This window comes from Rhincodon typus, chromosome 7 (genome assembly GCF_021869965.1).
Source record: "Rhincodon typus isolate 14 chromosome 7, sRhiTyp1.1, whole genome shotgun sequence".
Lineage (NCBI taxonomy): Eukaryota > Metazoa > Chordata > Chondrichthyes > Orectolobiformes > Rhincodontidae > Rhincodon > Rhincodon typus.
Window position 1 is genome coordinate 23,620,391 of NC_063338.1, and position 20,841 is coordinate 23,641,231.

The window sequence follows — 20,841 nt, forward strand, 5'->3', positions numbered from 1 at the left end:
CTTTCAACTTGAATAATTTTGGAAGTACAAATGATAAATGTTACTTGAACGGATAATTCAGGAACTTTTAGTACAGAACAGTTTAAACTTATAAGCTTCAACTTAAACACCACTTCTGAAGTATAGCATTAAATTAGGTTTTCCAGTGATTCGACTTTTGTTTTATGATTGCCAATTTGAAACAGTTTCAGTATCATTGGCACAGTGTTAACAGCATTAACATCATAATCTATGCATTTTTCTTAGGTTAATTCAGTCATATTTTGTTTTCTGTTACTTCTATCCTGTGTTACTAAAGTTTAAAGTAAATAAGGACTTTATAAATACAACTAATTTAAAAAGTACGTGAAGCATATAAATCAGCATCTATTTAACTCATGCTAAATCACTAAGATCAATTAATAAACTGAATATATATTGTGAATATTTATGATGAGATCTATTAATAAACTGAATATATATGTGTCCAAGAAGATCTAAAACAGGGCAATAAATAAATCAAAGGAACTGATGAAATGTTCTAAAAGTTTTAAAATGTTCTAAAAGTTTGATCAACATGATGAATTTTAAAATAATAATTAGAAGCTGAAACCAGAAAATTAAAATGGCTACACACTTTATATTTGTAGCATTGTTTTGCCCTTTTGCACCTATAGCAAATACAAGGTAATGTATATACCAAAGCCAGAGTTGAATGATATGGGTGGCGAAATAAAGTATAAGTTATTCTAAATATTCGGTGGATGTTGCAGGGATTTAAAGATAAGGATGGGAACATGGAGTGTGTGGAAAATGAAAGTTAGTTCAGAATGCTATTTTGGGGTGGCATGGTGGCTCGGTGGCTCAGTGGTTAGCACTGCTGCCTCACAGTGCCAGCAACCCAGGTTCAATTCCACCCTTGGGCAACCGTCTCTGTGGAGTTTGCACATTCTCCCTGTGTCTGTGTGGGTTTGCTCCAGGTGATCTGGTTTCCTCCCACAGCCCAAAGATGTGCAGGTTATGTGAACTGGCAATGTTAAATTGCCCATAATGTTCAGGGATGTGTAGATTGGGTGGGAGGCTGTGTAGATTGGGTGGGAGGCTGTGTAGATTCATTGGGCTGAAGGATCTGTTTCCACACTGCAGTGATTCAATAATGCAGAAACAGGTTTGGTTTTCCAGTGTGCTTTTCTGCTGCCCTTTCAAACATGTACATAACAGCTGACAAAAATCCAGGTCATGGAGTTTCATTGTGAAAGAAACATGGGCATAGGTTTTGGTACTTGTGGTGGGATAGCTAGTGCAGACCTGGGCAACTTCCTCGATGGGGATGTTTTCAGTATTGCTGATGCATAAAGATTTTATATTGTCAATCATTGATGTGATTCTAGAAATACTACTTGGTGCATTTATGTCTCACTAATTAAATTGCTGCATGTCTTCCCTTTTGTACTACTTGACTGCATACTATGAATAAACCATAATGTACTGGCATGGTGGTGCTCAAAGATCTCCACAAATGCTCATTACCATCTTGGAAACTCAAGTCAAGCGGTCAATGATTGTGTTAGAAAACTGTGCTAATGTGAGGTATGACATTTTGTTGGAAAACTGAATGAAATATTATAACTTCTGACAACAAGAAGAGGTGCAGGACTCGAGGCTGTGGTGTTGGTGGCGGTGAAGAAATGGTTGCTGTGGTGGCGTTACCCTGGCGATAGTGGATCCAGTGCAGGCGGCGTTGATGAGTCCAGCTCAAGACTCATGGTGCCGGGGAAGGGGTGATCTGGACATTTTCTTCTCCTTTTGTTTCCGTTTCTTTAATTTTGGCTCTTGTTTTTAATTCTAACTATTGCATTGTGGGATGGTGCTGGAGAATGGTAACTCTGTACATTTTTCACTGTTCTCCTGTACTCTTGAACTCGGGTACATGTGACAATAAAATCTGATCTAATCTAATCTAATGAATGAATATGTTTAGCTTCTCAAAAAGAACTTGATCTCTCACTGCTAGTCTTTGTGCCTTCTCTTTGACAGTATGATTAAAAAAATGAGCATTTATAATGCTGTATCCAAGTAGTTGCTGTCATGCTGAGGACCTCTCTTGTCTTGACTTTAGATAATGAATCCAATCATGTCAATTGGTTCAGTTCATACTCCTTTATTTCCCAATGATTATCTCAGCCAGCAATATAAATCTTTCAAAAGTATCTTCGAAATGAATGGTTGTAGTCAGCAATTTTTGTCTGTTGTCACAATTATATCTTGATGGTTTCAATTTGTTTTTGACAGGCAATCACAATGGACCTTTCAGAAAATAACTCTGTTAGCTCACCTGGGCTACTCCGCTGGTTCTTATTTATTACAAAAGGAATGTTCCATTTTTATTTGGTGGAATACTTACTGGAAGGCCCCACTCAATAGTATGGATCAAAATCAGGAATAATCGTCTTGTTAGAAATCCATCAAAACCCACTTCCATCTCAACTTGCCATTAAATACTGAAATAATCCAGCAAACGTATAAAATATGAACATGCAAATTAAGGGCAAGAGTTCAGGGTTCAAGTGAAGATTTGTAGCTCGGGTGCTGGTTATAGATATTGGTGTGTTCACTGAGCTGGGAGGTTTACTAGGTGACATCCTCAGTGCTGTGGAGCCTCCTGTGAAATGCTGTTGTCCTGTACCGGTGCAAATTTATATAGTCTGATTTTTGCTGCTTCCGGTAGGTGCTGGTTCCAGCTGTGCTTTGTAATGGTCAGTATATCGGGTCTAATTCAATGTGTTGGTTGATGGAGTCCACGGATGAATGCCAAGCCTCCAAGAATTCCCCGGCCGTCCTCTGTTTGGCTTGTCCAATGATAGTAGCGTTGTCCCAGTTGAAAGTGTGTTTTTTCTCATCTGTGTGTATTGAAACCAAGGACATCTAGTCCTGTCTGGCTGGTGTTCATGGACACGGGTTGCTAGTTGTCTGCTTGTTTGTCCCATATAGTGTTTTGTGCAGCCTTTGCATGGTATCTTGTAAACCATATTCGTCCTGTCCATGGTATGACAAAGACCCAATAGATGCTATGGACGGGATGAATGTGGTTTGCAAGATACAATGCAAAGACTGCACAAAACACTACGTGGGACAAACAGGCAGACAACTAGCAACCCGCATCCACGAGCAACAGCTAGCAACTAAGCAAAGGTACCAGTCATATATACTAGTATATGTGAATATACCAGTCATACTCCGTATGACTGAGTATCAATCAGTCACATATAAAGGTAGGAATGTTACTCGGAATCTTCATGAATCTCTGGAATGGCCACATTGTATTGCATCCAGTTCTGATCACCACACTCTGCGAAGGGACTGATTTTTTTTGATAGTTTGCAGAGAAGATTAAACAGTATGATTCCAATGATGAAGCAAGGTTTAGTTGAAAAATCTAGAGGTCTTCTCTACGACAGACCAGACTAAAAATGTAAAATGAACACACAAGAAAGGTATCTTAACTAACTATAAGATCAGAGCTTGCTACATCTATGATTAACAAGTACAGCAACATTAAGTATCAATCTATAATAAATAGCATGATTTTGTGGTCTAAGTCCGAAGACATTTCCTGACTTTACCTTCTCTTCGGACAGTCTGTCTTGAACCCAAACTCACGATATATTATCAAATCATGCAATAAAGAAGGTCAACCAGCCAAATAACCTCTTTATTCGCTGTAATGACTGTATGGCTCTTCTCGAATGTTAAAAGTGAGTCCCAAGGGGCAGTTAATGCTGCTGAGTGGTTGATAATGGTCTGTTGCATTAAAAGGCTGGTAGCGTAACGAGTTGGAGATGGTCCTGTAAAAATGTGTTCACTGGCTTTGATAATCCACATGTGGTTATTAGACTTTTGTGGGGTTATCTGCCAGGTATTTCAATCAAGAATCCAAGAATCGTCCTTCCTGGCCCTTCTGCTCCCAAATTCTTCCGACGGTGATCGTCATTGCACTCTGTGGAAAAATGATACCTCCTGGCCACCTCCACTACTAAAGTCTCTAATATTGCAACCATCAATCTGGAACGCTTAACTGTCCTGTGCTCAATTATTTCTTACATTTTAAAGGGCACTAATATTCTTCAGTGCATTGTACCCTTCAGAGAGGAAGCTGGCTCACCACATGATTTCTAAACAATGCTTCCTAGCCCTATAGCTGAGCACAGAGGAGACAGACAGCGTTTAGGAGAGGAAAGTTATGTAGGACCTATTTAGCCGCAAGATACAATCACTGAGATGAGATGGGGACACCAAATTTTCATGTTGCACACCTAAATCTGAAAGGTCAAGGACAGGACATGAATCACAGCCATTGCACCCAATTATATATGACTATCCAAGCTTTACCCCATTAGCCTTGAAATGATGTGACGATCTCCTTCTCTCCGTCATGAATGAGTGATGAAGCACCAGGGAAATGGTCCAATGTGGACTTTTTTGTTGCTTTCCACTCATTTCTCTATGCTTCCAGCTGATACTGTGCTAAAAGTGTTCATTATATGATAGAATGTTATCTTCAGTTTGGGAGTGATTTAGTGAATCACTAAACTCGGATCTCAAGTTTGTAAGAAATGGGAGCAGGAGTAGGCCATTCAGCCATTTGAAACTGCTCGACTATTCAATGAAATGATCGTTGTACTTCTAAAACAATGCAATTTTCCTTCACTATCCCTGTATCCCCTGATAGCTTTAACAAGTAGAAATCTATTGCTCTCTATCAGAACATATTCAAGGACTAAGCTTCCATGTCCTCTGGAGCAACGAATTCCAAATTTTCACCACAGTCTGCAGAAAGTACTTCTTCTTTACCTCAGTCCTAAATGATCTGCCACTTATTCCAAGGTTGTGTTCCCAGGTTCTAGACCCCACTCCACAGGATTGCAATTCATACTTTCAATCATACAGTGGTATCCAATAACCTGAAGTCAGGAAAATTTTGGCCATTATTTTACATCTGACTCCAATAGAGAAAATGATTTTGTAACTTTAAACAGAAGAAGGAGGTGGAGGAGAAGTTTGATGGAGAACAACTGGATAAAAAGCACTAAGGCAATTTGGAAAGATGAAAGCAGAAAATGAACCCAATGTGGACAGCGTTACTTGATTGGCTGTTGAAAACTGTAAATGTGGAAAGCACGAAGACTGTGACCACAATATTTCACTCTTTATCAGAAATGTAAACATTGCTAGAATGATAGAAGATTCCATTGTCCAAACTGTCAAGTTAAAGTTGCTCATAACCTGACACAATTAGTTGTCAAATAGAATTACATGGATTAATGAGTGAAAGGTAAAACAGATTTGTTGAAGACAAATGAAATTTAGCTTGCTTAGTTGAGTTTTCCTTTGAAATAATGTATAACATACGGTTTCTCAAAGCACAAATTGTATGAAATTCTAAAGGGTCGTGAACCTTGAGGAGAATAGCCCAACACGTGCAAGGTAAAAAGATAGCCTAATGTTGATCATATAACCATCATTATAAAAATCTACCTGACTCCCCTAATGCTCTTTAAGGGAGGAAATCTGCCTTCCTTACGTAGTTGGGCCGATATATGCTTCCAGACCCTTCTTCACTCCTAACCGTCTTCTAAGCAATTAGACATCAGCAAGAAGTGTTGATCCAACCAGTGATATCCACATCCTATGAATGAATAAAAAAAAACTTAAATAAAACATCAATGGTCTGTTTAAATGGCACACATGAGGTGGGTGACATGTTATACAGCATGAAGTGAATTAATTTGAAAGTAAAATGGGCAAACAGAACAACTTTAAAGTGGAGATAACAAGGTGTAGAGCTGAATGAACACAGCAGGCCAAGCAGCATCATAGGAGCAGGAAAGCTGACGTTTTGGGCCTAGACCCTTCTTCAGAAATTTCTAGGCCCGAAATGTCAGCTTTCCTGCTCCTATGATGCTGCTTGGCCTGCTGCGTTCATCCAGCTCTGCACCTTGTTATCTCAGATTCTCCAGCATCTGCAGTTCCTACTATCTCTGATACAACTTTAAAGTGGATGTGGGAACAGAGGTTAAAAACAAAGAGGTTTATGCACGTAACTTTTAACAATCATAACATGAATCCATAACACTTTTAGAAAAGTGTGCAGGGTCTTTGGCTTTTCAACCATTTTTCTTAATTCCATTGACTGGCTTGGTCTTTTAGTGATAAAATTGCTTTGCCTCTCAGAAACCGAACAATCTCACTTTTGATTTTTTCTTTGAATGAGCCACAATGGTTCTAGAAGCAGCAGTATTTTAGAAATGTACTGCACTTGTGTGAAGAAACACTTTATAACATCACCACTGAATGGCCTATCTCTGCTCAAAGGATGCCTTTGTAAGGATATGCTTTTATCTTTTTAAGCTATCTTTGTTTTGATCATCATAGGCATGAAACCTAGACCATCCATTAATCTATCGTTTTGCTCTTTTGCGATATTTCCTTGTAACTTTATCTTTCTCACCTCAGTATAATTCTGGTGAATTTGAGTTCCATTTGATAAAAAGATAAAATAACCTTCCTAAGGCAAAGTGCACAGAACTTAACACAGTGTTCTAAATGACGTCTAACTCGGGACCTGTACAACTGAATCATAACCTTCTCCCATATCAGTATATTCCAGCACTCAGGATAAAAGCTAACATTTCATGATTTTTTTTTTAACTTACTCTGTATCTTAACATCAGATACTAAAGATTTCTGCATTTGGACATCAGACTATCTCTCCTTATTTACTGTTCATAGCATCTCACCATTGATGATAATGTTATCTACCTTATTTACAAAATGGATGATTTGATTTGATTTATTATTGCTGTCACATCTACCAAGAAAAAGGGAAAAGTGTTGTTTGGGTGCAATTCATGAAGATGATACCAAACAAAACGCTTCAGGGTAACAGAACAGAGTGCAGAACAGAGTGTTACAAATGCAAAGAATGTGCAGAGATAGAGATAAACATTAACATTTGAGAGGTCCTTTTAAAAGCCTGATAACAGCAGGGAAGAAGCTGTTTTTGAGTCTGTTCATATGGGTATTCAAACTTTTATATCTTCTGTCCAATGGAAGAGAGTTAAAGAGAGTACAACTGGGGTGGGAGAGGTCTTTGATGATGTTGGTTGCTTTCCTGAGGCAGTGGGAAGTATAGATGGAATCAATGGATGGAAAGCTGGTTTGTGTGATGGACTGGACTGTGTTCACAACTGTCTGTAGTTTCTTGCAGTCTTGGGAAGAGCAGTTGCCATACCATGCTGGGAAGCATCCAGACAGGATGCTTTCTATGGTGCATTTATAAAAATTGGTAAGTGTCTTTATGGATGTGCTGAATTTCCTTAGCCTCCCGAGAAAGTAGAAGTGTTCTTTTGCTTTCTTGACTGTAATGCCAATGTAGGTGATCCAGGAGAGATTGTTGGTGATCGTCACTCCCAAGAACTTGATGCTCTCAACCATCTCCACCTCGGCACCATTAATGCAGACAGGGGCGTGCCCTCCACTCCACTTTCTGAAGTCAATGACCAGCTCCTTCATTTTGCTGGGTTATTGATGCAAAGATTGTTCTCTTTACACCATGTCACTAAGCACTCTATCTCTTTCCTGTACTCTGTCTTGTCATTGTTTGATATCCGACCTTCAACAGTGAAGTTGTCAGCAAACTTGTAAATGAAGTTGGTGCAGAATTTGGCCACACAATGGTGAGTGTATAAGGATTATATTAGGGTGCTGAGTACAGAGCCCTGCGGGGCACCGGTGTTAAGGATTATCGTGGATGAGGTGTTATTGCCTATCCTTACTGATTGCTGTCTGTTGGTCAGGAAGTCAAGGATCCAAATATAGAGAGGGGAGCAGAGACCTAGGTCCTGAGTTTGGCGATGTGTTAGTTTGGAATTATGATGTTGAAGGTGGAGCTGTAGTCAATAAGTAAGAGCCTGATGTAGGTATCCTTGTTATCCAGATGTTCCGGGATGAATGTAGGGCCAGGGAGATGGTGTCTGCTGTGGACCTGTTGTGATAGTAGGTGAATTGTAGAGGATCAAGGCAATCTGGAAGGCTGGAGTTGATGTGAGTCATGACTAACCTCTCAAAGCACTTCATAATTATGGAGGTCAGAGCCACCAGGTGGTAGTCGTTGAGACAGCTGCATGATTTTAGTTTGGTACTGGGATAATAATGGACTTCTGGAGGCAAGTGGGGACTTCAGATTGTAGTAAGGAGAGGTTAAAGATGTCAGAGAATGCTCCCACCAGCTGGTCCGCACAGGATCTGAGGGCAAGGCCGGGGACTCAATCTGGGCCAGTCACTTTCCATGGGTTCACTCTCAAGAAGGCCAATCTGATGTCTGCAGTGGTCAGGACAGGTGACATAATTTCACTGACCTTTTGTTCAAAGCGAGCGTAGAATGTGTTGAGCTCATCAGATAAGGATGTACTATTGTCAGCGATTCTAATCTACTTCGCTTTGTAGCCTATTATGTTGTGTAAGCCTTGCCACAAATGTCAGATATCTGTGTGGTTGGTCTGGCTCTCTAGTTCAGTTTTCTAGTGACTCTCGGCGTCACTGATGGCCTTGCGAAGATCATACTTGGATTTCCTGTATAAGTCAGGGTCAGACAAATTTAACACCTCAGACCTGGACTTCAGTGGGGAGCAAGATCTCCCAGTTCACCCATGGTTTCTGGTTGGGGATCATCTGGATTGACTTCTTTGGCATGCAATCTTCTACATAGTTACTAATGAAGTCTGTAAGGGTAGTGATATACTTTGTTTGGTTGGCTGCTGAGTCCTTGAATATGGACCAGTCCACCTTGAATATGGACCAGTCCAGCAACTCTAAGCTGTCCCGTAACAGCTCACCTGTTGTCTCAGACCAGCACTGTATGACTTTCTGTACTGGCTTCTCATGCTTCAGTTTCTGTTTGTAAGCCAGGGGAAGGAGCACAACCATACGGTCTGACTTTCCAAAATATGGGCGGGGGAATGGAGCGGTAGGCGTCTTTTATGGTTGTGTGGCAATGGTCAAGGATGTTAGGACCTCTGGTGGGACAAAAGATGCGTCAGTGGTGTTCTGGTAGCACATTCCTCAGGTTGACCCGGTTGAAGTCACTGGCTAAGATGAACAAAGCCTCGGAGCATTCCGTCTCAAGGCTATTTGTAGTGGTGCATATTTCGTAAAGTGCACTCTTCACTTCTGCATGGGATGGGATGTAAACAACTGTTGGGATAGCAGTGGTGAACTCCTATGGCAAGTAGTAGGGACAGCACTTCACCGTTAGATATTCTAGGACACGAGGGCAGTAACTCGCCAGGGTAGTCACGTCTCAGTACCGGGAGGTATTGATTAGGAGGCAGACCGCTCCACCATTTGCCTTGCCTGAGGATGACGTGAGGTCCATCTGATAAATTGAGAAACCCTCAGGTTGTAAGGCACAGTCAGGTGTAGCAGGAGTGAGCCACATCTCTGTAAAATAGAGCACACAGCAGTCTCTCAATTCTCTTTGGTAGGTGAGTCTAGATCATCTAGCTTGTTTCCAATGCTTGGACATTTGTCAGGTGTATGCGAGGGATGGGGGACTTGAAACCATACAGTTTCAGTCTCACCTGAAAGCCAGTGCGTCTCCCATGTTTCCTGGGTAGATGAATGATTCACAATTTACAACATTGATTTTTATCTGTTACAGTCTTGCTCCATAAGACCATAAAACATAGGAACAGGAATAGGCTGTTCAGCCCCTCAAGTCTGCTCCACCATTCAATACGATTACGGCTGATCTGATATTCGTCAATTCCACTATCCTATGTTTTCCCTGTAATTGATCAAGAATCTATCTGTCTCATCTTTAAATATACACAGCTGTCTGTGGCAAGGAGTTTCAAAGACTTTTAACCTTCAGTCTTAAATTGGCACCCCTTTATTCTGAAAGCATGGTCGTAGACTCTCATGAGGAGAAATATCTTCTCCACATTTACCCTGTCAAGCTCCGTAAGAATCCTGTATGTTTCAATAAGATCACCTCTCATTCTTCTAAACACCAACGTTTAGAGTCTCAAACTGTTAATAAGACAATCCTTCCATATCAGGAATCATCCTATTGAACCTTCTCTGAATTGCCTGCAATGAAATAATATGTTTCTTTAAATAAGGAGACCCGAATTGTTCAGAGTACTCCGGAAGAGGTCTCACCAGCACCCTGTACAATGGGAGAAAGGCTTTCCTACTCTTATACTCCGACCCACATGAAATAAGGGCCAACATTCCATTAACCCCCTGAATGCCTGCCACCTCTGTGCTAGTTTTCTGTGTTTTGTGCACAAGTACACCTAGGTCCCTTTGTGTTTCAGCTTTGTGTAGTTTTTATCCATTTATATAATATTCTGTTCTTTTGTTCTCCTTTCCAAAATGTACAACTTCATATTTTCCTACATTATACTCCATTTGGCAACTTTTTTCCCACTTACTAAACCTATCAACATCTCTCTGTAACCTGTTTGTATCCCTCTGACAACCTGCCTTTCCATCGATTTTTGTGTTATCTGCAAAGTTCGCTAAAGTATATTCACTTCCCTTCTCCAAGTCATTAACATATATTATAAACAGTTGTGATCTCAGAACTGATCCCTGACGAACCCCATTGGTCACAGGTCACCAAGCTCAAAAAGAACCACTTATCCCCATTCTGTTTCCTGCCCATTAGCCAATTCTCTGTCCATACCAATATAGTACTCCAACGCACGGACTTATGACTAAACTGTTTGTGAGGTACCTTGTCAAACACCTCCTGGAATCCAAACGCAACACATCTACCGATTCCCTCTCTATCCACTCTGGTTGAGACTTCCTCGAAAAAGCTGTAATAAATTAGTCAGATGCGAATTCCCTTTCATGAAGCCACACTGACTCTGCTCAATTGGATGGTTTTGCAAATGTCCTGCTATTACTTCCTTAATGATTAGTTCCAATACTTTTCCTATAATAGATGTTAGGCTAATCAGCATATAGTTACCCACTTTTTGCCTCTCGTCCTTTGGTCATTTTCCAATCCTCTGGTACTTCTCCAGAATCCAAGGATTTTTGGGATAGAATAGCAATTTATCGTCACGTGTATTTTTACATTAAAAAACACACAGTGAAAAGTTTTATAAGTCACCGGAACTCCCAGAAGCTGGCACCGAAGAAGACCTCCACACCAGGATGAGATCTATACACCGGGCCAAGACTGCCATACCAGGAAAACGTCATGCCAGGCTGCTGGAAGCTACCTCACCACTGAACCTGGGCCAGGAGAAGCACCCTGCTGAAGCCGCCGAAAGAAGATAAAATGAATATTGATAATAGCTACAATATAGGGGAACATTTTTAAAAAACAGCAGAGAAAGAAAAAAAGAAGTAAAAGCAGATGGAGTAGTAGAAATAGAAGTTCCAGACTCCTGGGCTAAGGAAACCATACGCTGAGGTGCTACTCCACTGCCATCTTGGCAAAAGATTTCTTTTTTGGAAAATTACAACCAATGCATCTACTATCTCTGTCGCTACCTCTTTTAGGATCCTAGGATGTAAGCCATCAGGGCCAGGGTACGTATTTGCCTTTAGCCCCATCAGCTTGTCTAATACTACTTTTCTAGTGATGGTGATGGTACTTAATTCCTCCCCCTTATTCTTTAGTATTAATGGGATGTTCAAAGTATTTTCCACCGTAAAGACTGTTGCAAAATATGTTTAACTCCTCTGCCATTTCCTTGTTCCCCATAACAGTCTCCTCAGATTCATTTTCTAAGGGGCCTATGTTTAATTAGATTCCTCTCTTCCTATTTAAATATGTAGATGTCAGTTTTTATATTTCTAGCTAGTTTAACCTCATAATTAATTTTCTCTATCTTTATTATCTCTTTGGTCTTCCTTTGCTGGATTCTGAATTTATTCCACTCTCTGTGACTATCACTAATTTTGGTTTCCTTATATGCTTTTTCTTTCAACTTAATAGTCTCCTTAACTTCCATGGTTAGCCATGTTTGGGTTATCCCTCTCTTTGAATCTTTTTTCCTTACTAGGATGTACTTTTGCTGAAAGTGATGAATTACCTCCTTGAATGTCTGCCACTGCTTGCTTACTGTCATACCAGCTAATCTGTCTGCCTAGTTCAAGTTAGCTAACTCTATCATCATTTCATTGTAATTCACTTTATTTAAGTTAACCACAGTTGCTTCTGACCCATGTTTCTCAGCTTCAAACTAAACATTAAATTCTACCATGTTATGATCACTACTTCCTCAGGGATCTTTTCTTTTAAAGTCATTTATTACACCTGCCTTATTACCCTTTACCAAATACAAGATCACCTGTTCCCTTCCACTCAGAAAAAAGACCCATTTATTCCTACTCTTTGCTTCCTGTGTGCCAACCAGTTCTCTATTCATATCAGTACACTACCCCCAATCCAATGCATTTTAGTTTTACATGTTAATCTCTTATGTGGGCCCTTATTGAAAGCCATCAAAAGCCCTAGTAAATCACATCCACTGGCTCCTCCTCATCAACTCTACAAGTTGCATTCTTGTAAAATTCCAGTTGGTTTTTAAGTATGATTTATCTTTCATAAATCTATGCCTACTCTGCCTGATCCTGTCATTGTTTTCCAAGTGCTGTGCTATTAAATCTGTCATCTGGCATTTTCTTACTTCCAATATCAAATTATAGTTCCCTATTTTCTCTCTACCTCCTCTGTTTAAAATGGTAGGGTCACATTAGCTACTCTCCAAAGCACGGAAACTGTTCCAGAGTCTATAGAAATTTGAAAGATGACCACTAATGCATCCACTATTTCTATGGCCACTTACTTAAGTACTCTGGGATGTAGATTATCAGGCCCTGAGGTTTGATCAATTTTTAAGCCCAACAATTTCCCCAACAATGTTTCCCACTGACATTTACTTCCTTCAGTTCCTCTTTCTCACTGGACTCTGTGTTCACCAACACTTTTGGGACATTATTTATGTCCTCCTTTGTGAGGACAGAACCAAAATACGTATATAATTTTTTTGCCATCTCATTGTTCTACAGTATACTTTCCCCAGTTTCTAATGTAAGGGAACTACACTTGTTTTCAGTAATCTTTTTCTTCACATACCCATAGAAGCTTTTACAATACATTTGTATGCTCCCTGCAGGCTTACTCTTCTGCTCTGTTTTCTCCCTCTTAATCAATCCCTTTGTCTCCTTTACTGAAATCTAAACTGCTCTCAAATTTTCAGTCTGCTGTGTTTTCGGCCAATTTGTATGCTTCTTCCTTGAATCTATCCCTAATTTCCCTTGTTAGCCATTGTTGTGCAACCATAGAAATATAGAAGATAGGAGCAGGAAGAGACCATTCAGCCCTTTGAGCCTGCTCTGCCATTCATCACGATCATGGCTAATTGCCCAACTCAATAGTCTAATCCTGGTTTCTCCTCATAACTTTTGATCCCATTTGCCTCAAGTGCTATATCTAGACACCTCTTGAATACATTCAATGTTTTGGCATCAATTACTTCCTGTGGTGATGAATTTCGCAGGCTCACCACTCTTTTAGTAAAGAAATGTCTCCTCATCTCCATCCTAAATGGTCTATCCCGAATTCTCATACTGTGACCTCTGGTTCTGGACAAACCCACCATCGGGAACATCCTCCCTTCATCTACCATGTCCAGTCCTATCAGAATTTTATAAATCTCTATGGGATCCCCCGCCTCATTTGGCTATTCTCCAGCAAAAACAATCCTAACTTAGTCAATGTCTACTCATCTGTCAGAGCCGCCAACCCTGGAATCAGGCTGATAATCCTTTACTTCACTCCCTCAAGAGCAAGAGCATCCTTCCTCAGAAAAAGAGACCAAAATTGCACACAATCTTCTAGGTGTGGCCTCACCAAGGCCCTATATAACTGTAATAATACATCCCTGCTCCTGTACTCAAAACCTCTCACTGAAGGCCAACATACCATTTGCCTTCCTTACTGCCTGCTGTACCTGCATGCTTACCCTCAGTGACTGATGCACAAGGTCACCCAGGTCCCGCTGCACACTCCCTTCTACTAGTTTACAGCCATTCAGGTAGTAATCTGTCTTCTTGTTTTTGCTTCTGAAGTGAATAACCTCACATTTATCCAAATTATACTGCGTCTGCCATTGATTTGCCCACTCACCCAACTTGTCCAGATCATGCTGAAGGATCACTGCATCCTTGTCACAGCTCACCTCCCACCCAACTTGGTATCATCTGCAAACTTTGAGATATTACATATTGTTCCCTCATCCAAATCATTAATGTCTATTGTGAATAGCTGGGGTCCCATCTCTGATCCCTGTGACACCCCATGACTTACTGCCTGGCAATTTGAAAAGGACCCATTAATTCCTATTCTTTGTTTCCTCACTGCCAACCAGTTTTCTATCCATCTCAATACACTTCCCCCAATCCTATGTGCTTTACTCTTGCACAATAATCTCTTATGCGCGACTTTGTCAAACGCTTTCTGAAAGTCTAAATATACTACATCGATTGGCTCCCCTTTGTCAACTGTACTAGTTACATCTTCATTGAATTCAAAAAGATTTGTCAAGGATAATTTCCCCTTCATAAATCCATGCTGACTCTGTCTGATGCTGCTATTGCTTTCTAAATGCTCCGCTATAAAGTCCTTGATAATGGATTCGAGAATACTCCCCAGTACTGATGTTAATTTTACTGGTCTGTATTTTCCTGTTTTCTCTCTACCTCCCTTTTACTGTGTCAGACAATGAAGAATCATTGCAGTTCATCCTTGCATTCTTTATATGTTTGCCATTGCCTATCCATGTCATCCCTTTAAGTAATGTTCTCCAATTTATCACAGCCAGTTTGTATCTCATATTATCGTAGTTTCCTTCATTTAAATTCAGAAACCTAGTCTCAGAATCAATGAGGTTCTTAATTAATCCTGTGTCATTGCACATTGTCGGGTTTCAAATAGCCTGCTCTTTTGCTAACTTTAGAACACGCAGCTCTAAGAAATTGCCTAGAATAGACTCAATTAAATCAATTTGAATTAAATCAATTACCTATGCCCATCTGAATTGTCAAATCTGCATACAGATTAAAGACATAATTATTTCAGAGTCTTTCTTAGACGTCCTGTTCATCTTTTCCTGTTAACTCTGATCTAATTAATAACTACTGTTAAGGAGTCTATAGTGTACTCCCACAAGTCACCTTCGTCTTTCCTTTTCTTTTATCTCCACCCTATCTGATTCTACATGTTAGTTTTTTGAGCCAAGCTTGTCTCTCATCATTGTACTAATGAATTCATTAACTAGTAGATCTGTACCACCTCCTTTTCTTAGCTTCCTGTCTTTTCAAAATATCAAATTCCTTTCAATATTCAGGTCCTCACCATGGCCACCATGCAAGCATGTCTTTATAATGGCTATCAGGTTATACCTTTTCACTTCTCTCTGAACTAACAATTTATTTGTTTTGTTATGGATGCTGCATGCATTTGACACACAGCATTAACTCTGTCTTTTCACCACTTGTAAAATTGCTGGATTTTTTTCCGCTCTTAAACTCTTAAGTTTGTATGCTCTGTTCCATCCTAAGCTCTGATTATCATTACCCAAATTGAAACCCTGCTTTATTCTCTCATTGTTTTCTTTTGATTTATAACATCTGTTATTACATGACCCCTTTCCTCCACTATTTAGTTTAAAGCCTATCTACCCTTATAGTTATGTGACTTTCTGCAGCGCTAATTCCAGTGCAGTTCAGGTGATGACCATGCCAATGGTACATGTCCCACGTTAACATGTCCTGGTGCCAATGTCCCAAGAGAAATGAAAGCCATCCTTCCACACCAGGGTATGAGCCTCTGATACCAGTCTTAGTCAATTTATGTCAATTTGTTAATGACTCGAGTTAAAATACAGAGATTATAACCTTTGTTCTCCTTTTTCATTTAGCATCTAGCTACTCTTATTCTCTTTCATAGATCTATCTATGTCATTGGTACTTAATTGGATCCTGACAACTGAATTCTCCCACTGCAAGGTAGTCTCCAGATCAGAGCAGATGTTTGCAACCCTGGCACTGGGCAGATGACATAGCATCTGGACCCTGTCCTCCTGGTGCCTTCAATGGAATAGATGCTCCATCTGGTTACCTCAGGCAGTTTTGGGAAACCAGTAATCCTATGGTACGCACAGGATCACACCCATAACTACACAGGCAATATGTCAAATTAAATGAATGCAAGGACCTGTGATATTTTACCTCAGTTACCTGGTGAATGCATAGTGTGTAACCCTCTGTGAAATGGTGTACAAGACTCCAGTGCCTGACTGAAATGGCCCATATACAAAAAGATTCAGTGTAGAGCTTGCTTTATTAACACTGAAAAGACATTGCAGCTTTTGGAGCTTGACTTCAAGTTGTCCTGCAAGTGACCTTCAGAGGACTGCATCTCTGCTGAAGCATAGTAACTCAGAGGAAAACTCCTTTTACACAATTTCAATGGACATCCTCTCTATACACTTTTTGGGTGGCTAGTTGATCTTTCTGCTCAGCAGGCGAAAACTGTGCTTGACTCCTCTACGAGAATAAGAAAAGAATACAAGAATTAGCTTTATTGTCACATACAAGTCACCACTTACGACACCATCTTAGGTACCAAGGCACCTAGGTACAGATTCTTAAGTACAAATTCATACTGAAAATTTTGAAAAATAAAGTAATAAAAAATCCAGAAATAAATTGGAAAAATAGAGAAATAACAATTCAGAATAACAGGCCGTCCAACCCAGACCACGCCAGGTTTCACCCAAAGGCTGGGAGGGCCAAAAGTCTGAGTCCACGCTGAGGCCGGGTGCTCGAGTTCACGCTGAGGCCGGGTGTTCGAGTCCATTTTGAGGCCGGGTACTTGAGTCCACGCTTTGGCCGGGTGTTCGAGTCCACACTGAGGCCAGAGGTTTGGCTCGGCACTGAGGCCAGGAGTCCAAATCAATGCTTAGGCCAGAGGTTTGGGTCCACAATGAGGCTGGAGGTTCGGGTCCACAATGAGGCTGAGAGTTTGGGTCCATGCTGAGGCTGGGAGTTTGAGCCCATGCTGAGGCCGAGAGTTTGGGTCCACGCTGAGACCGGAGGTTTGAGTCCACACTGAAGCTGGGAGTTCGGGTCCATGCTGATGACGGGACTCTGAGACCCCAGGAGTTTGAGTCTATGCTAATGCCGGAAGTCCATGATGTCCATGAGATTTACCAGGACGCTGCCTGGACTGGAGGGCAGGTCTTATGAGGAAAGGTTGAGGGAGCTAGGGATGTTTTCATTGGAGCATAGAAGGATGAAGGTGACTTGATAGAAGTGTTTAAGATGATGAGAGGCATAGATGGAGTGGATAGTCAGAGACTTTTTTCCCAGGGTGGAAATGACTATTACAAGGGGGCATAATTTTAAGGTAATTGGAGGAAGGTATAGGGGAGATGTCAGAGGTAGGTTCTTTACACAGAGAGTGGTGGGCATGTGGAATGTGCTGCCAGCAGTGGTAGTGGAGTCAGATACTTTAGAGACTTTTAAGCGACTCTTGGATAGGCACATGGAGGATAGTAAAATGCAGGGTATGCAGGGTAGTTTGATCTTAGTAGGATTCTAGGTAGGCACAACATCGTGGGCTGAAGGGCCTGTACTGTACCGTTCTATGTTCCATGTTCACTCAGCCATTGCTGACACTTGTTAAAACCTACTTTTTTGATCAAAATTGCCATCAGCAGTCCAAGCATTTCCTCATTTGGTTTGTTGTCAAATTTTGTCCAAAGACCATTTTGTTAGCTGACTTGGACTATTGTACTACATCAAACGTGCTAATTAAATGTAAATGGTTGTTGAAGCAGCACGGAATATATTTGGATGTGACTACAATGGTTAACTATACGCTAGACCTGACTTGTCCGTCAGGCTTGAATTACTTGCTATGGAGCAATGTTGTAAAATCCACAGCAACGTTAAAGAAGCTTTTAGCAATGACAACAGTTGTTTGGCAGCTTCTGTTTGGACTCAGATGAATGAAAATAATTGCAAATGTATTGGATCTTTTGTTATTATGTTTCTTTTTGCTAAGAAAATTGCCCTTACAGAAATTGTACATTTACAATCTGACACAAAGGTAAAATACTGTGGATACTGGAAATATGAAATAAAAATACCAGGTGCCAGAGAAATTCAGCAGGTCCAGAGGCATTCCTGGAGAAAACAACACAGTGAACAATGTGTGGAACTGGAGGAACACAGAGGGCCAGGCAGCATCAGAGGAGCAGGAAAGTTGACGTTTCGGGTCGAGACCCTTCTTCAGAAATTCAGACCCGAAACGACAACTTTCCTGCTCCTCTGATGCTACCTGGCCTGCTGTGTTCCTCTAGCTCCACACTGTATTGACTCTGACTCCAGCAGCTGCAGTTCTTACTATATCACAGTGAACAATATGACTTATTTTTGGAAGAGAGAGGTGCAAATTATAAGTTTTACTCTGCAGAAAAAGGTGGGAAGGGGCAAGTGGTACAGGGGAGAGGTCAGGGGAAGGTTAGAGATTACAAACGTCACAGAACAAAAAGAAAAACAAGTCATACTGGTTGCAGAGAAGGGATACAGGTACAGAGTTGGTGTTAATAGCAGAATATAGGCCAGCTCTATTGAAAGCAAAACCAGAAAAGCCAGACTCTGGGGATGTGAGAAGGAATGATTGGGAAAGACAGAGGAAACAAATGAAAGATAGTTCATGGTCTGAAGATACTGAATACAATGATGACTCCAGATGGTTGTAAAGTGCCCAAATGGAAAATGAGGTGCTGTTCTCCAGGTCATGTTGGGTTTCACTGGAATACTGCAGCAGACCTTGGTCAGAAATGTGAGATTGAGAGCAGGATAGTGTATTGAAATGACAAGGGCCTGGAAGAGTCAATCATGCTTGCAGACTGAGTGAAGGTATTCTGTAAAGCAATTAGTCATATTGCATTTGGTGTTCCCTGTATAGAAGAAACCATATTGAGAGCAGTGAATACAGGAGACTAGATTGAAAGAATTGCAAGTAAAACACTGCTGAACTAGAAAGTGTGTTCTGGGCATTGGACTGTGAGAAGGGAGGAAGCAAAGGCAAACGTTACACCTCATCTGATTACTAGAGAAGGTGCCATGCAGGTGGGGGAATGAGAGTTTGGAAGTGTCGGAGGAATGGACCAGATTGTTACAGAAGGAACAGTTCCTTTGGAATGCTAACTGGGAGGGGAGCGGGAGATGTATTTGGCAATGGCATCATGCTGGAGATGGTGAAAATGGTGGAGTGTGGTCGTTTGAATGTAAAACCTGGTGGCGTGAAAAGTGAAGACAATGGGAAATCTGTCGAGGTTTTGGGAGGGAAGGGAAGGGGTGAAGGTGGTAGTGTAGGTAATGGGCTGCACCTCTCTCTTCCAAAAATAAGTCATAGAGCCGTACAGCATGGAAACAGACCTTTCAGTCCAACTAGTCCACGCCGACCGTGTTCCCAAACTAAACTAGTCCCACCTACCTGCATTTGGCCTAAATCCCTCCAAACCTTTCCAAGGTGGTGGGGGTGGGGTGGTGGTATGGTAGTCCTTGGTTTGGAAGGAAAAGGAAAACATGTCAAAAGCATTCCTGTGAAAGATAACATCATCAGAACAGACGGGACAGATAAGGAAAAGCTGGGAGAATGAAATCCAGTCCTCACAGGATGTGAGGAAGTGTAGTTAAGATAGCTGTGAGAGTGAGGGAATTTGCAGTGGATATTTGTTGTCATCCCATCCCAAGAAATGGAAACAGAGAAGCCAATGAAGAGAAGGCAAGAGTCAGAGATGAACCAGTGAGAGAAGGGTGGAAATAAAAGCAGAAATGGCTGGAGACATTGCTGCTCAGCAAGTCTGGCTGCATCTGTGGAGAGAAAGCAGAGTTAACATTTTGCGACCAGTGACCCTTCTTCAGAACTGATGGTAGCGCGGAAAAGGTTGGTATGTATGCAGAAGACAGGGTTGGGGGAGAGATTAAGGAGTAAACAATAGATGAAAATAGAGCCCAAAGAGAGAGAAAAATAGTGGACAGGCAAAAGAGTGGGTAAAGGTCAGTCTGGGGGATTGAATAGCTGCTAACGGGGACTATTAGTAGCTAGCAGCCCATGTGATAAAAAGGCCTGGTGTGTGGGAGTTGGGGAAAGACATGGAGGACAAGCCCTAAAATTGTTGAATTTGATAATGAGACCAGAAGGCTGCAGAGTCGCCAAGCGGAAAATGAGGTGCTGAGCTTTGGTAGAGCACTGCAGCAAACCTGAGATGGAGATGTTGGTCAGGGAACAGAGTGGTGTGTTAAAGTGGCAGGCAACTGGAACCTCAGGGTAATTTTTGCAGGCAGAATGTAGATGTTCTGTGAAGCAGCCACCCAGTCTACAATTTGTTTCCCCAATGTAGAGGAGGCCACATTTTGAGCAGTAAATACAGGAGATTAGATTGAATGAAGTGCAGGTAGAGTGCTACTTCACCTGGAAGGTGTGTCTGGGTCTTTGGATAGTCAAGAGCGAGGAAGTAAATGGGCAGGTGCTACACCTTCTGCGATTGCATGGGACGGTGCTGTGGAATGTTGGGACATGTTCGGAGTGGAGAAGGAATAAACCAAGGTGTCCCAGAGGAAATGGTTCCTGTTGAATGCTGACAAAGGAAGGGTGGGGAATATGTGTCTGGTGGTGGTATCTCGCTGGAAGTGGCAGCTAATGATCCTTTGGATGTGGATGCAGGTGGGATGGTAGGTGAGGACAAGGGGGACCCT

General features: G+C 41.3%; 1 protein-coding gene across 1 annotated transcript in view; it reads left to right on the forward strand.

Annotated features, from left to right (window-relative positions):
- The first annotated feature begins 19,325 nt into the window (after positions 1 to 19,325).
- LOC109931044 (parathyroid hormone 2 receptor-like) overlaps positions 19,326 to 20,841 on the forward strand; it is a 100,247-nt gene continuing 98,731 nt past the window's right edge. The window contains exon 1 of the mRNA XM_048598714.1: positions 19,326 to 19,455. Within this exon, the coding sequence (XP_048454671.1) occupies positions 19,326 to 19,455 (130 nt within the window). The remainder of the gene's footprint in view (positions 19,456 to 20,841) is intronic.